General features: G+C 47.2%; 1 protein-coding gene across 2 annotated transcripts in view; it reads right to left on the bottom strand.

The window, feature by feature from the left end:
- The window catches only part of adam19a (ADAM metallopeptidase domain 19a), a 67,277-nt gene that overhangs the window by 17,792 nt on the left and 33,165 nt on the right, over nt 1-16,320 (bottom strand). For both annotated transcript variants that reach the window (XM_047048845.1, XM_047048846.1), the window contains exons 3-4: nt 6,520-6,598; nt 1,317-1,393 (exon numbers count right to left, since the gene is read on the bottom strand). In XM_047048845.1, coding sequence (XP_046904801.1) covers nt 1,317-1,393; nt 6,520-6,598 — 156 coding nt within the window. The remainder of the gene's footprint in view (nt 1-1,316; nt 1,394-6,519; nt 6,599-16,320) is intronic.

Genomic DNA, 16,320 nt, shown 5'->3' with positions numbered 1-16,320 from the left:
CTAAAGACCCGGGAACACGTGCTATGAAACAATATGCATGCACGGCCCATATCGGTATTAGCACATGAAAGGAACCTAACATCCATGCTTTTATTGGAAATGTGGCTGTAAACACAGGTTTGTAGTTATAGTTGTGGTGGAAGGTTCTGGCACTGTGCTGTGACTGAATTTCATCCGGTGGTGATAGAATAACACTGTTGCTTGTTAACATGAGCACCAGAGTGAAACCTGATTCGGGAGGTGCACACTCAGGAACAGTAAATACACAGCAGCAACCAGAGTACCGGTCAGCGACGGAACATTCCGAACCAAAACAGAACGCTTTGACCCAGAATTGTACTGCTCTTGCTCTCTAGAAAACAAGCTTTTTCTAAAGGGTGACACTGCGATGAATGCGGTCTTAACCTCAACAGTCTCCACAGCAAACTACCTAGAGAAATAGCTGACATTATTATGGATGTGTGCAAGCCAGCTTATTCCGGTTTGCTGTCAACAAAAGGGATTTGATTTAGATGGGATTAAGCTTGGTTGTAACAGTCTGCCAACCTCAAGTAACATTTTCATTTGGTTGAATTACAGTCTTTGATGTGTCCTCATGCCTTGCCTCCCCCCAATGGCTATCATTGAGGACTATCTCTCAGTATCTCCTCAATGAGATGCAAAACAAGAACCTCGGTGATCAACCGCTTTGGTGGATGTAGAGGACAGTGTATCAGGAATACAGGATATCAGGGACAAATAAGGAAGTTCAATTAATAGTTCTTATGGGAGAAACTTAAACACCCATATCGGTGCAGATTCGCTGAGCAGGCTTTAGGAATTAATTTCAAATGAAAAAACTTTGGGTCTTCAACTGGATCAAATTCATGAATATTTTTTCTTCGGGTGTACCTCTCTCTGTGGCCGTGGTATTCTTGCCATGAGAGTGCACCCATTTCAAAGCATTTGATATGCGAGACTCTGCATTAAATTTGGTTCTGAGGCTGTGAAAAGACTTTTAAACTGCCACCAACTGTCTCAAAAAAGATTTGAGGAATTGAATTAATGAGTAACTTGCCTAGTGGCTCCCCCAAATCCCCTGAGTATCATAAATGCCCAGAGAGCTATGATGATTTCAGGTTCATAACTTCAATTCTTTGTTAAAAGAAGACTCAGTTTCTTTATTCCTATCATGCAGTGTTAAACAGTGTTTGAAAACTAACAGTGTAGTCATTTCGGTGGGGCGTCACGATTCATGAATAGCTACATAATTGCACTGCCTAGTACAGTGACACAGATATCCCTATTGGTCATTGCTAGAAGCTGTTCTCACGTACCTCACTCCTGAGCAGGTGCTGAGGGCCACCCAGGAGTCTGTGTGTCCCCTCACACGGCCATGGTAGAAGCAGTGATCCTGGGAGAGAGAGAGAGCCAGAGAGAGAGAGAGAGAGAATGAGAGAGAGAGAGAAACAGAGAGAGACAGAGAGAGACAGAGAGAGACAGAGAGAGACAGAGAGAGAGAGAGAGAGAGAGAGAGAGAGAGAGCCAGAGAGAGAGAGAGACAGAGAGAGACAGAGAGAGAGAGAGATGGAGGCCGACAGAGGCAGGAGTTTGGAATCAAACAGAGAGAGACAGGCGAGAAAGAGAGATGAGGCGGGAGAGAGAACGAGAGAGAGATCAATATTTTTTTAAATCTCATTCCAAGGCTTCCATACAAACACTTGACAATGTTTATGCTCCCCAGTTCCTACAGTGCATCTCATTAATGAATGGCTCCAGCCAGGCGATCAATATGACTGAGATGCAAGTAGGGGCCCTATACGCCCGCCATGTAAAAAACAACGTTTCATTGCCGCACGGCAGGTTCCCAAGATGCCTGTTGTCCAATCTTCAACAAATTGGCCGAGGGCGATCGATAATAACACATAATGCCCCCCTTGAGTGTGATTGTGTTCCAGTTTCGGCTGGAGATCCACCGTCACAGCCCCAGCGTGACGTTTGCTGGAATGTTCTGACTCTGACGATGGGGTTTAGTGCAGAGTGACTGTTGAATAAGGGGTGGAGGCAACAAGTTTGATAAGCACCGGCTGACCGCGACGTATGTGTCAAGGGTTATTTTTGTGTTGGGAGCAACACTGCTTTTCTGTGCAATCCAGGTTATTAAAGTCTCATTGTGCCTCTGTTACCATAGAGATCTCAACGTTTTTTCTGATGAGCAAGGTCGCTGTACATCTTGTACATTGCCTAGGTTTCGGTTTCCTGTTACAAACCTTTAGGATCGTAGACGCACTGGCCCTTTAACAGAAGTTATGTTAAGTGAATCGGGAACATTCATACCCACTTTAATAGGGTTAGGACACACTGAGCTGGACTGCAAGTCCACAGAATGATTCAATAAATATCAGAGCTCATATTTCCAAAGCATCCCTTTTCTGTAGTATGTTTTTATGCATGTTTATTGAACACAATGTTAATTTCTGTTGAACTTGTTCTCTTCGTCAGAAAACAAACACCACGTTCCCTTTGAACAGGTGTAGGCCAAACAGGAAACCGTGACGCTGTGCCCAGGACGTGATGTCACAATGGTCAGGGAACAATGGCCCTTATTTGAGTTGTGATGTTTTTTGGCATCCCCCCGAAACATACAGAGATCCAAGCGTGGTGGAATTAATGCTCCAATTCATTTTTCCGAGCGGTCTTAAATTGTGCATAAATGACAATTCTCAACTATTTAAAAGACTCTGTCAGACCATCAGACCGTGAAATGAGCTCATTTATTTGAACAGCAGAGGCGATGGGGTACACTCATGCATGGCGAACATACAAATCAATTGTCAGTGAAAAAGTTCTCCGCCAATCTACAGCCCCTGTATTATTCTCATTCACAAATGCATACCCACACACGTCAACACACATCCCCTCAGCCAGAATACAGTACCCGTGTTGCAATGGTCAGAAAGAAAGGACTTGCCATCTGTGAAGGAGAATGGAAGTTTTTCTTCCACACAGAGCACAGAAATTGCAAAACCCAATTCCACCAGAGACGCACAGTCCATGTATACAGTCAACAGATGCAGATAAACCACTGAGGCTTCTTCACAAACAAACAGAGGCCATGTTAGCCCTTTCAGCGCACCCGTTGTGTTAACTTGAAAGGAAAAGGACAAGGTGGATTGTGCGTCTCTGGTGGAATTGGGTTATGCAATTTCTGTGCTCTGTGTGGAAGAAAAACTTCTGTTCCTATTTCGTGTGGTGTTTGCATGTAGAGAGGTCTGCGGAGTCGTGGTCTACAAGTTTCATGCTACGTTTCTTGTGACCACAGGAGAAAGAGCAGTGGCCGTGTCTCAGAATCCAGGAGACAACAATGAGAGACCCAGCAGGGGATTCAAAACCGAGGGGGAATTGCTTTTTCGAAAACGCAGGCTTGTCATGCTTGTCGGTAACCCTTTTTTTTTCTTCATACACTTAGACATCGTTTTACAGAATGTGTCGTACCAAATGTCTGGTTTACAGTGACACACAAAGAAAGGGAAACTGGGTGATTTTCTGCTCATTTGCATATCCATCAAATCGGCTGTCAAATTACGAAGGCAGCCACTGTTGCTCAATTTAAATATTGGGCAATTGTTTGGAACTAATGTTCTGTTAAGAGGCAGGGCACTAACAATTTAGTCAATTTTATGTATAAAGTGTTGTAAAAATTCTCAATCCTATTGTCCAATCAAATTCTCTATTTATTTCAAGACTCAAAAAGTCTCTATCCTATTATCCAATCAAATTCTCTATTTATTTCAAGACTCAAACAATCTAATCCATAATCTAGGGCACCAATTCAAAAAAATATATGTACAGTACATATAGAGTTTGTATTGGGCAGGATAAGTAACACATGGGAATACCTAGGATATACGTACATGTTTATAATGTCCTTTTTGATACACTCCACTTATAAATAGCTCAATCTGGGTATTGAACTTGTCATCCAAATTGTTATTTAGAGTGGTGGTTCACCTCCAGTTAACATGCATTAACCCCTAAACCCAGACACCATTTAGAAAAGCCTTATCTTTTGTTTAGCGATTCCCTGGTGGTTATGTTGGGTTTGGGATGAACCCTGACCACAGCCACCAGAGTCAGGCTGTCCCAGGTCTAGACCACTCAGGGACCAGCACTTTGTGGCTGAGAGCCTGTGGTTCTTAATGCACTCTCTCCATTTCCTACTTTTCTTTTTTCTCCCTCCCTCATTTCAAATCAATATTGTTCTGTCTCTCTGTCTCTCTGTCTGTCTGTCTCTCTGTCTCTCTCTCTCTCTCTCTCCCCCCCCCCGTCTCTCCCCGTCTCTCTCTCCCCCGTCTCCCCCGTCTCTCTCTCTCTCCCCCGTCTCTCTCTCCCCGCGTTCCCCCCCCCCCCAGTCTCTCTCTCACAAGCAATTTTATGTTAATGAGTCCAATGGTTCCTTTTAAACTCGATAAAGATCAAAAGGTCAGGAGCTTTGTGAAGCTCCCCTACACTGCGTCCTTCTCTTATGTGTGTTTCGTCTATCTCTCTTTTCTCTGCATTTCTTCTTCCCTCTTCTTTGTCTCCCGTCTCTCAAAGTAGGTCTCACATCTCTCACCTCTATAGAAGCGTCATTATGGCCTCAATCTTTACCTTGGCTTTTCATCAAACCAGACCATCAACACATTCATCCAGTGATTGGACGACGGAGATTCTTTCATAGATAATGGCTGATGCTGGTGGCTGACCACGTGAGAGACCTAGCAAGGCAATCAATGTCAGGCCTGTGGTCTCCATTATCCGTGACCACAACATGGTTTGAATGGGGAGCCTGCACAAAAGTATGTGTGTGTGTGGCGCCATCTTCAGTATGTGTGCTTGTGAAAACAGTGTGTCTGTGTGCGTGTTTCTGAAGATTGAGTGTGTACAAACAGATGCAGTGTGTGCCACTATGTGTGTGTGAAGATGCCTTTTGACAAGTGAATGTACTGTGAGCGTGGACAGCATGTGTACTGTATGTGTATGTGTACTGTGTGTGTGTGTGTGTGAATGCTTTTTTACAAGTTTGCGCGTGTGCGTTTGATTCGCTCAGTCAGAACTTGAAAGGGACGTCTGTTCCCCCACCTGAAGCGTCCTCCACTGGTGACTGATGCTTCCAAGAGGGGCCCCGGCCCTTCAGGCTGTCAGTGTAGCCTTTCATATTGCCCCCAAACAGGCTGACATCTCCAGCTATGACAGCAAGCTCAGGCCCACAGACCTGGGCATCCCAGCAGCATGTACAACATGCCACCAACAGCAGCAGTACAGACACTCCTCCTCTATGCATCGCTCGTGTCACCGAGAATGTGTGCCCCTGCCTTTCGTCGTGACAAAAAAAAGAAAAAAAGAAGAAGAAATCATCTTCCTTTATGAATTATACAGACGCAAAACATACGCGTGTTGCGAAAATGTTTTTTTCCCTCCATAATTCTGGTTTGCTTTCGTTTTCTTTCTTCTTTTTTTTGTGCTTATTCTGTGTATTCCTCAATTTGTGAGATGTCAAACTCCGACAAACGTTTCACTTTCTAACCCATGCAGACTCAGCTGAAAGTGGAGTTAAGCCACACAATAGGTTACCACCTTCTTTCGAGTCTGTGATAAGTTCTATTGTTAACTGGAGAAATTACATACTGATTGCACACGACCTGGCAAGGCTTTCAGAAAGGCAAAATTTCCCTGCCAATCACTTCAATTCAGGAAGAGAATATTTCACACAGTCATAACCTTCATTTCTATCCCTTGTAATGTGCAATTATTCATAGTTAGGGCAAATGTAGTGTTAATCAGCAATGATGACAAAAATAGGAAAAAATTCAAAGATGTGATAAATAAAATGACTTTTTGGGAGGGGACAAATGTTTATGCTAATCTGGAGAGGTGTACATATTGCACATACACACAAATACACATGCAGGTTGCATGTCCTTAAGTGGTTGTGTACACGAGAGTGTGTGTGTTCTTGCCAATGTGTGTGCAATATACAAGCAGTATGCATACAGCATGCATGTGAGTACTGATAGTGTGTGTGTCATGTGGACTTGGCATGTGACAGTAGCTGCCTTGAAGCTGAGAATGCCATTGGCTGCTTCAAGTCAGCCGGGCTGCAGGCGGATGCAGGCGCCGCTGGTGCTGCATGAAGTCGAACACACCTATTGTCTAGGAATGATCACATGACGCGATCACATGACGCGAACACATGACGCGATCACATGACGAGGCGGTTGGCACCCGGAGCCTCAGGGCTGTGAGGAGAGAATGAGTTTGAGGGTTAAGTGGGAGTGAGAGCGGGAGAAAACCAGAGAAGAAGACAAGAGTACAGAAGAAGAAAGAAAGAAATGGTGACAGATCGAGAGGCGCGAGGCCAGCGAGGGGAAATGGGGGCAGACCTGGAGGGTTGAAAGAATGAAAGAGAACATCAGAGAGAGAAAAGGAACATGGGAGTTGGAGGAGGAGAATGGGGAGAGGGGGGGAAGGCGAGTTTGGGAGAGATTAAGTGAGACTCACAGTGTAATTGGTGGCCACAGTCACTGGCTGCCCATCTTCAGTGTAGTGGGTCTCTGTGAAGTCAGCACCCAGCAGGTCCCTGAGAGACGGACAGAAATAGCGAGAGTGAGAGAGAGCGAGAGAGAGCAAGACAGAGGGAGAGAGAGCGAGAGAGAAAAGGAGACATTAAAAGGATTGAGAGCAATAAAAATGAAGACCACCACAGTAACTTCTTCTATTTGTGGTACACCTCAGCCAGTAACAAATCTCTCCATCAGGACAAAAACATGGACTCCACCTCATCACCTTATCACAGTCCCTTTCTCTCTGATGCCGGGAGCAGGGAACTTCAGAGCTTGAAACTATCTTACGTTTAAAAAGATGTTTGCTTCAAAGTGAAGACACGGCACAAAGCTGCACAGCTAATCACAACCTCATTCTGGGGGCCTTTTCCCCTTTTGAAGAAGAGAGCATTCTGTCATCTCTGTGAGGGATCGGCACATTTGATTTGGGGGGGGGGGGGGGGGGGGGGGGGTATCGGTACAATCTACTCAATTAAACACTGGATCGGGGGGCTTTGAAGGCCTTTCATCTTGATAGACACACATTGATGAAGGGGGGAAACAGAGAGGGAGGCAGAGAGAGGGACAGGGAGGGATGACAGATTCACACGTCTGAATCCTTCCCCCCGTAATCTCATTATCTGAGATGGATCAGTCAGTCGCAAGTCTCACAGCCGGCCCAAACTTTAAACAGGCGTGTTCCTGCGGATCTGTTTTCGCTCACTGTTCTATTGAAAGACCGCCAAAAGAACTGGTAAGGGAAAGATAAGGTGGAGTGTGTGTGTGTGTGGGGGGGGGGGGGGGGGGGGGGGGGGGGAGGAGGTTGCGGGCAAAGAGCACATCCATCTTCGTCTGTGAAAGGTCACCGAACAACTAAGATTCATGAGTCCATTTAGGACCACCGGAGAAATAGGTGACATTTGCCATCGTTGATGACAAAGGACCCAGATGTCAGGAGGTCCCAGCAGTGTCACTTGGATGTCATCAGGACTGTTTGTCAATACGGCTGTGTGGACCTGACATGCTCCATGTGTCCTCCATGCTCCAGACTCCACGCCAATGAGAATCGTTAACAGCCTTGGACCAATCCCAGAGTTCCCCTCGCCACCCCCACCCCCACCACAGGGACACACAGCGAGACACAAGCGTAAAAAGATCCACACAATCTGAACTTGGCTCTAGTAGGCAAGTTTGCATTATGCAAGATCTAGAGGACACATTTTTTAGGGAGTTCATAACAGAGATCTTGCTCTTCATAGAATTCTCAGAATTTTCGTCCAGCTCGCTTTCTGGTGGGTTATTTAAGCATTTTCTTCTCGGAGAAATATATGTTGATTACTTTCCTTCACGCAATAGTCCATTGAAGCTTTCAAGAATGTAGAAAGACAGAGTTAAAAGGGGAAATGTATAATTCATGTTAGACTATTATTGTCATGGGTGACCTAAAAGCCGGTAGACATCAATGCGATTTTGTCTCGAACACAAATGTGGGAGCACGGGATGTCTGAGGGAAAACATTTGAGTGAAAACCAATATCAAACTACCTTACTTGAGAAGAGACCTTTTAGTGGATCTGCTGCACAAGGCTAGCCTATCCTTGTCTAGCCTGAGTAAGAAGCACTGAGGTCAAAGACCTTCTGTTGAAACCACCCTCAGCTTCGATGAACACAGTCTGATGCAACTTGATGAGTTTTTCCAACCTGAGCTTCACGGAGCAGTAAGGCATTGGCATTTCAGGAGGGGGGATATAGATACCAGTTATCTATGGGGTTGATCCAGACTTTTTTTATACTGTGAAAGAAAGAAAGAAAGAAAGAAAGAAAGAAAGAAAGAAAGAGAGAAGAAAAAAAGAGAAAGAATGATAAAGGGAGAAGGAAAGCCAGGATGGCATCATTGACAGTAGATATGTGGCATTAGGCTTCCTCTTCCTGGGAAAACACGCTCCTCAGAAATAGGACAGTCGCTAATTTCCAAGCCTCTCAAAGGGTAATTGAAAAAAGTGGGTCAAATAAGGGAGATAATTGATTTCAGGACTCATCGCTGACGAAAAACCCTACCTGTATGTGATTGTTAATTGCGCCCTCCCACAACTGTGTACTCCTTTCACTTTACATTTCAATTCCTGTAGCTCCCTTACTTAACAAGAGACCTTTTAGTAAGCCTGGTGCACAAGGCTAATTGTTGTCTAGCCTGGGTGAGAAGCACTGAGGCCGAATGGTGTCCGTTGAACACCCAATCCTGCTGTTTTCCAAACGAGAAAGGCTCACGGAGAGAGGCAGTGGACATCACAATCTGTTTTGCACTCCTCTTCTATCTCAATTAACGCCTGCAAGTTTTTTGGGGAAAAAAAACATTTAAAAAATGGTGGGGTTTGGTAGTGAGCTGAGAAATGGTCACCTGTTTATAAAATAAAATACATACAAACAAAACCCATTTGTTTGAGCACTTATCCCCATCTTCCACAGGCTACAAACTGTGCGAGCCAACATTATGATTTTCAAGTACGGTGGGGTTCCACAATGATTCCCACCCACACCCGCTAGGAACGGCTAACGTCAATGAATAATGCTCATTAAAAAGACTAGCGGCGAGCATGTCTCCCCTAACGCCACTGTGCTGAATGCTAATACCAATCACACGCCACACTCAGGCTTTTTTCCCCTCTCTGTGGTAGTTTCAGTAGCCAAGAATACTTGGAGTTAGAGCTAGCTTTAATCTGGCTGATCATCATTTGTGCTAATGAGGAGGCCTAGTGAGACATGCTGGACACAGAGCTGGATGGGAGTGTTTTGCGTGTAATCTCTTCTCCCTGTCACAGAGAGAGAGAGACATAGAGAGAGAGAAACAGAGAGAGAGAGAGACAAAGAGAAAGACAGACACAGAGAGAGAGACAGAGAGAGACAGAGAGAGACAAAGAGAGAAAGAGACAGAGAGAGAGAGACCTCGTAAGAAGAGCCCAAGCCCACCAGAACTAAGTAAGGAAACCTGTGGACAACCTTGTTTATAGCCTGCAATGCTACATCAGCTCTCTGTCTGTGGGAGGACAGAAGCACAGCTGCAGGTGTGACAGCACAAATACTCCCCCAAGTACAATCACAACACGGAACATTCTATTTTCAGTCGTCCGTAACGTATTCGCAGCATTTCATTGGAAGCAGTACATTTTCATACAGGAAGGGTGTGTGACAACCAAACCCTGAAGACAAACCCAGGAATCCAACTGCCAACTGAATAAAATACACACAAATAACCTTCCTTCAGGCGCTGTCTTTGTGTGGTTGAAGTGGAGGGAAGAACCAGACAGACATTGTGGACTCGCATATCCATGCTGACAAACAGGTTTCATGGTCAAACATCATATTTACTTATGCAAAGGTTACTGTGTTTGGACAGTCCATATTCTTCGCTGAATAATGGCGTTAACGCCAAGTTCATGAAAAACATTTTGGAGGCTTGTCTGTGCTAACAAGTAAACCGACCTGGCATTTCCAAGTGTCGGCCTCCCTTGCGCTAATAATATAACAATGTGTCTCCAACAGTTTGCTCAATTGTGCCACTCCTGCTATCACGAGGACAATTAACAAAACAACTCTAGGAGGTGTGAATGCTTGCAGGCACAGTTTGTATGTGTTTATACTAGTGCAGTGCCCATTTGAATGAAACACTTTCATAATGTAGCAAACAGGGTGGATCTCAGAGCCTCTCCTGCCGTACAGATGGATACAATTCTGGAATGATCCATGGGTCCATCGCTTTGTGCAGCTCAACATGGCAGCAAAGGGGTTCATATTTATTTCTTGCAAACTGCTCGTGCAAATAACTTCAACCACTAACTACAACCACTGTGGTGCAGAAAGGTAACCGAAAAACCCTCACGATCGACTATAGCAGGGCGTGAAGAAGAAGCAAGAACCAAAGTTGGTTAAACCCTCCGGCTCTTTAACCGACATCCACACATGATGTGTTTGGCAGTTGGGCTTCTCTTGGTTACCCGAGGTGCTTGTATACCAGACAAGCTTAGCACCTTTCATGTTTACTGAAAGACATTTAGGCCTGGTGTTGAATATAAATCTCTGTTTCTAATTGGTTTCAGGTTTTTTTTCCGCTTAGGGTTGGCCAGCCTTGCAAAAGTGTTGAAATCATTTCTGGGACCACTACTTGATTTCACAGAATATAGGCCACAGGAGTCAATGTGATCCACTCACTGATGTGATAAATTAATTAATTTTGACTATTACAGTCAGCCAAGGAATAAAGCCTCAAAACTTACTTCACTAAAAGCAATTCAGGAAATATCTCTAGGTCCACTCAGGGTTGATCTATCACTGCAAGGCGATGTACAAAACGATTTGTTATTTTTAAAAGGCCTTTTCTTTCATTCTTGAACGCGTACTAAACACTTTCAAAACTTTGCCTTTCATTCTTGAAAGCGAATGACTCGTTGACCTTGTGGGAAAATCTCCCATCTTCTCTACCGCGAACGCAAGCTGAGGCAGCAACAAGCAGCTTCGCCATAGCAACGACACAGCACTTTCAGGGAGGGGATGGAGGGAGGGAGGGAGGGAGGGAGGAGGGAAGGAACAGCAGCACGGGGGCCTGATGGAGATTGTGGTCACGGCGTCCTCTCCTCTATGTGTGCTCCATCTCAAGTGTTTTCACTCTTTCGTCAATGGAGTGTCTGGTTTCCAAACATACTAGTGAGTCATAATGCTGGTTGACAGGATTTTAAGGAATGTTTTTTGGGGACTGGGTTATTTAGAGTCGCGGAAAGTAGGGCTGTTTATCAGAGCTTTCAGCAGAGTCGGTTAGGAGTTTTAGGGTAGAAGTTATAACTAGGTCAACTGTGTGATATTTTACAGACACAGATACACGCATGCGCACGCAGGCACAAATTCTCTCTCACACACACACACACACACACCGAAAAACAAATGAGAGGAAGTTATCATTCCAAAAACATCCAGCGCCTGTCTTGACCCCAGAACAATGAGCCAGCACGGCCAGCTGCTAGGCTGCTAGGTTTGTCATGGATGACACGGGGCCAAGAGCCCAACACATAGCTCGTAAATAGAGCCTGGATGACCCACTGCCCCGCTGACAGGAAAGACACACACACACAGAAAGTACACTTACACAAATCATCCTAATGCCCCCCCCCCCCTTCACATACAATTTAAGTATTTCCTTATGTGGGCCATTACCTCATACAATTGACTCAAACTCCGACAGACATGACACCCCCCCCCCCCCCTCCCCCCCACACACACACACTCCCCCTTCTCTGCTCACAGAGGTCCAGACACGACAGGACGTTTAGAGTATAAAAATACCCTTTCGGTTAACAGCCAGTCTTTCTCACTCACTACTGCAGTTCCTCTGCTGCCCTTTGCAACCCACACCTGGCAGGTTGGCACACACAAACACACGCACACACACAAACACACACACACACACGCTCACCAGGAACACGCCTGCAGCCTTTGGATTGGGCAGACAACCGTGTGGGGCATCTGGGAATGGTAAACATTTAGCTATCATTTGACTCTTATCGCTGGTTAAATACAGCCAAACGGCCATCCCCACGATATCACTAGTTCTGCATATAGGAAGTATGTCAGGACGTAATACAATTTTTAAGACATATCCAGATCAACAGAATGATTTTGAAAGCACCGTCACAGATACAAACAACTAACAGTGACATCATCAGACAACCAAACAAAGCCCCCTAGCAACGTAGACAAAGAAAACCCATATCTTAGCCCCCTCCTATTGAAAACGTCTGCGCGTGAATCATCTGGATGGTGTGTGCGGATCATGTGTATTGTCTGTCCTAGACACAGATGTACACTGGAGTAAAGGGCTCTGAAAGGGGGCATTCATCACTCTGGTGAACAAGGTCAGACTGCATCCCTCACTGGGAGTGAGGTGATAAGACAACAGCAGATAACAGAAGGTGGCTTCAGCACAGGTACCTCAAAGCTATTTTAACCAACTGGACCCCCCCCCATCCTAGACCCCTTCCCTTCCCTGCCCCACCCCCCCCCCCCCCCCCCCCCCCCCCCTTCTTAGACCGACGCGATAACAGAGATAACAATGTTTACAGAGTGCGTGTGTGCGCGTGCGCGCGCATGTGAGTGGGTGATTGTGTGTCTGTGTGAGCGTTTGTGAGTGCATGTGTGGACGCACGTGTGTGTGTGTGTAGGGGGGGGGGGGGGGGGGGGAGTTAAGAGGTAGATACAGCCTGTGGAAAACATCAGCGGCGAAGCTAGCCCCGGCTAATGCAATTATCTGTGTGTCCCTCCATCCTCTGCAGGACATCTGCGACAGCAGAGCTGGAGTCTGGGAGAGGGGCAGGGGGGAGGGAGGGGGGGGGGGGAGAGGGAGGGAACGCATTGGAACAGCCCACTGGACTTAATGAAGGAAACAGAAGACCATTATTCTACACAGGCAACAAGATTTCCGCCAGACACACTGGCGGCTCCTATAGGCCATGTGACTGTGCGGAGCCCTGGGAAAGAAGCAGCAAAAAGGTCCCCTCGCAGAATGCTGCGCTTTGAAACACATCAGCATTCCCAACCAGCTGGCCAGAGTTCCAGATTCACCTGACAGCCACCGTCTCACATCCCCCCCGTCCACTGACAGCCAATCAGAGAGCTGACCTGACAAGCCACCTCGCGCCCAGCATCGACCGCCTGCCAACGCGCTGCGGTCACACTCCCAGTCCGGTGAAGACGTGCACACGCACACACACACACACACTCTCTCCAAACACTGCAGCATTAACCGCACACACACTAATTGGCCACTGTGCACGTTCGCAGCCTGTGTCGACCCGTCACCCTACGTCCAACTCCACGCCTCTCTGTGGTTTAGACTTGCTTGTTCGTCAGTTTGATGAATACTAGGCCTTCTTACCCTACTTGGGGGGAAAATAATGAGCTTTCGGTTGCCTGCAACACATTGGATGTCGTACCTGTAAATGAATGAAGTCGACACATCCACTCTGAGAAACAGAAAAGGCAGGGAGCCCTGGTGAGGCCTTGCTGCAGGGGATCCATCACAGGCCTGGCCTCGGTCACTGACACCAGGTCCAGCAGGCTGGCCAGACCGACCACTTAGTTGACGTTGCAAGGAAGGTCTTTAGGGAGTAAAGCATGCCAAGGACAGCTAGGGGATCATTCAGTGTGTGTGTGTTCGTGTGTGTGTGTGTGTGTGTGTGTGGGTGGGTGGGTGTGTGTGATGTCTGAAGGAAACCCAGCTGGTGTGGCCGGCTCCAACATCACTTCCTGTCCCCTCGTCAGACAGGATGAGCTCTGCAGGGGGCCACAGGCTCAGGTCTGGCTCGTGTCAACCTCCCTCCCTCCCAGCCTCCCTCCCAGCCTCCCTCCCAGCCTCCCTCCCAGCCTCCCTCGCTCCTTCCCCCTCCCTCCCTCGCTCCTCCCCCCCCCTCCCTCCCCTCCCTCCCTCCCCTCCCTCCCTCCCTCCCTCCCAGCCTCCCTCCCCTCCCTCCCTCCCTCCCCCTCCCCTCCCCTCCCTCCCTCCCTCCCTCCCTCCCTCCCTCCCTCCCCCTCCCCCTCCCCCTCCCCCTCCCCCTTCCCCCTCCCCCTCCCTCCCTCCCAGCTATGTTTTGGAGAAGCTTTTCCATGTTTAGCCTCTCCTTCACCTCCTCTATGGACCGTTTAGGACTTCTCTCGCTCCTTTCCTCATGTTGGGTCATCTGGGCAGACAGACAGACCTCGACCAGGAGCAGGACAACACTCTCTCATCTTCCTCCGCACAGACAACCTCCCTGGATTAGGCCCAGATTACTGCAGATTACAGCAGATTTCCAGAACAAAGCCAGCCATCGATCCGGATCCCCAATTAAACCCTGTTCTCCCCCCGCACAACCCCTCCCCTCCCCCGGCCCAACTCAAACAAACTCATTCCCCCGGATATCGATCTGCCTCCGTGATAATGAAATTACCCAGAGCTGAGAGGGAGTAAAAAAAAAAACTCAACTACTTCCCCAAACTACCACTCTCAGAGGTCTTAAACAAGCACTTATTAAGACCTTGCCCAGGCCCAACACACCTGTATGTTATTTCGAAGCAGGCACGCTAGCCAGTAGCTCATCATTATGTGTAAATGTGTCATCTTCATGTATATTTCCTATTTACATACAGCTATATGTATGGTCCCTGAGGGGCGGAGAACATAATCAAGGCAAAAAGCACTTGATTAGCATAAACAGAGTTTACGTTTAATCTAACCCGCAACAGAAATTGGAAATTAAAATTAAACGGCGTCTTTAAAATGTGCTCCACTCTTGTGTAAATCTAACTTGGTTGATGTGTGTATTTGTCTTTGTGTGTGTGTGTGTGTGCGTGTGTGTGTGTGTGTGTGTGCGTGCCTTCTGTACCCCCCTGAGATGAGCAGACGCAAAGATGGAGACATAAGCGGGAGAAGCGAAACCAAATTAATTGAATGATATGGCCAATTGTTTTGATGATGCTAACATTAATATTTGATGGCTACCCTGTTGGTACTGCTTTAATAATGGATCGCATTTCCATTCCACTCCCCCCCCTCGGCATGGAAAAAACAACTCTCTCTCAAATGCAAACCATCAGAGAAAGCAGAAGTGGAGAGAGACTTTCTAACACCAGAAGCAACCCGTGGCAACCTGTTGACCTTGCAAGAGTTGGGGGTCACCAGAGTCAAACCTCGCCTACCCCATGCTTCTCCTATACCCTCTATACCCTAAGGGTCTCTAAACACAATGGGCTGCTCTCTCCCCCTGACTTTATACAACTCAACTGGCAGTCAACTAGTCAACCAGTCAGACAGACAGACAGACACATAATCAAGCAATCAGACAGATGAGTCAGTCAGACAGTCAGCGACAAGTCAGACAGTCAGTCGCACAATGCAAGCAGTCAGTCAGTCAGACAGACAGTCAGTCGGACAGCAGATTCAGTTTGCCAGGCTACATGTTTGCTGAGTCGTGTGAGTGTGTACAGAGCCAGTCATGCACTGTCTGGGCATGATGGGTTCAGACTTGCTCTGGTCTTACGTCAGCTGGCATTCCTCCCATGATACCCCCCCCCCCACCCCCCCCCCGTCCCCCCGACACATACTGAATCTATTCTAAGGATCTCTGTTGGAGTCGACCACGCCCCCCGTCCCCTTTCTTACCCCCCCTCCCCCACGCCCCTCATCTGGTTCAGTTCCACAGCCGTCGGAGAGAGAATGGAGGCCCATTAATAACCTTTTTTGTTTTACTAAATGGTTCCCAGTTTCCCTGCAAGGGCTGTCCAGTTCCCCCAGGCCCCCCTCCACACAGTTTTCTGGAATTCTGCGTCCCTCTGTCTTGCTGTCTCTCTCTCTGTCCTCCCTCTCTCTCTCCTGACCTACATTCTGGAGGCCAGACTGAACGTTGAGGTTGCATTTGGGGCCCTCACAGGGTTAAAATAAACATAGCACATGCCAAATTAAGTCTTGTGTGACCGACCGAGGTCTCAGAAACACAGTCAGGTCAAACATGGTCATCCAATGACTCAGTCTCACGCTGTCTCTCTCTCTTTCATCCATCTCTTTTTTTCACCCCTTCATCCCTCGCTTCTCCCCGACACCTTCTTTGTCCTTTAACTCCCGTCCATCATCACCACCACCTCACTGCCTGTGTGCATCTGTGTGTGTGTCTGTGTATGTCTGTGTGTGTGTGTGTCTGTGTGTGTGTGTCTGTGTGTGTGTGTTTGTTTGTCATGCCAGCGGC

The sequence above is a fragment of the Hypomesus transpacificus genome, chromosome 25 (assembly GCF_021917145.1).
Source record: "Hypomesus transpacificus isolate Combined female chromosome 25, fHypTra1, whole genome shotgun sequence".
NCBI lineage: Eukaryota > Metazoa > Chordata > Actinopteri > Osmeriformes > Osmeridae > Hypomesus > Hypomesus transpacificus.
This window is presented reverse-complemented; position numbering and strand designations above follow the sequence as displayed.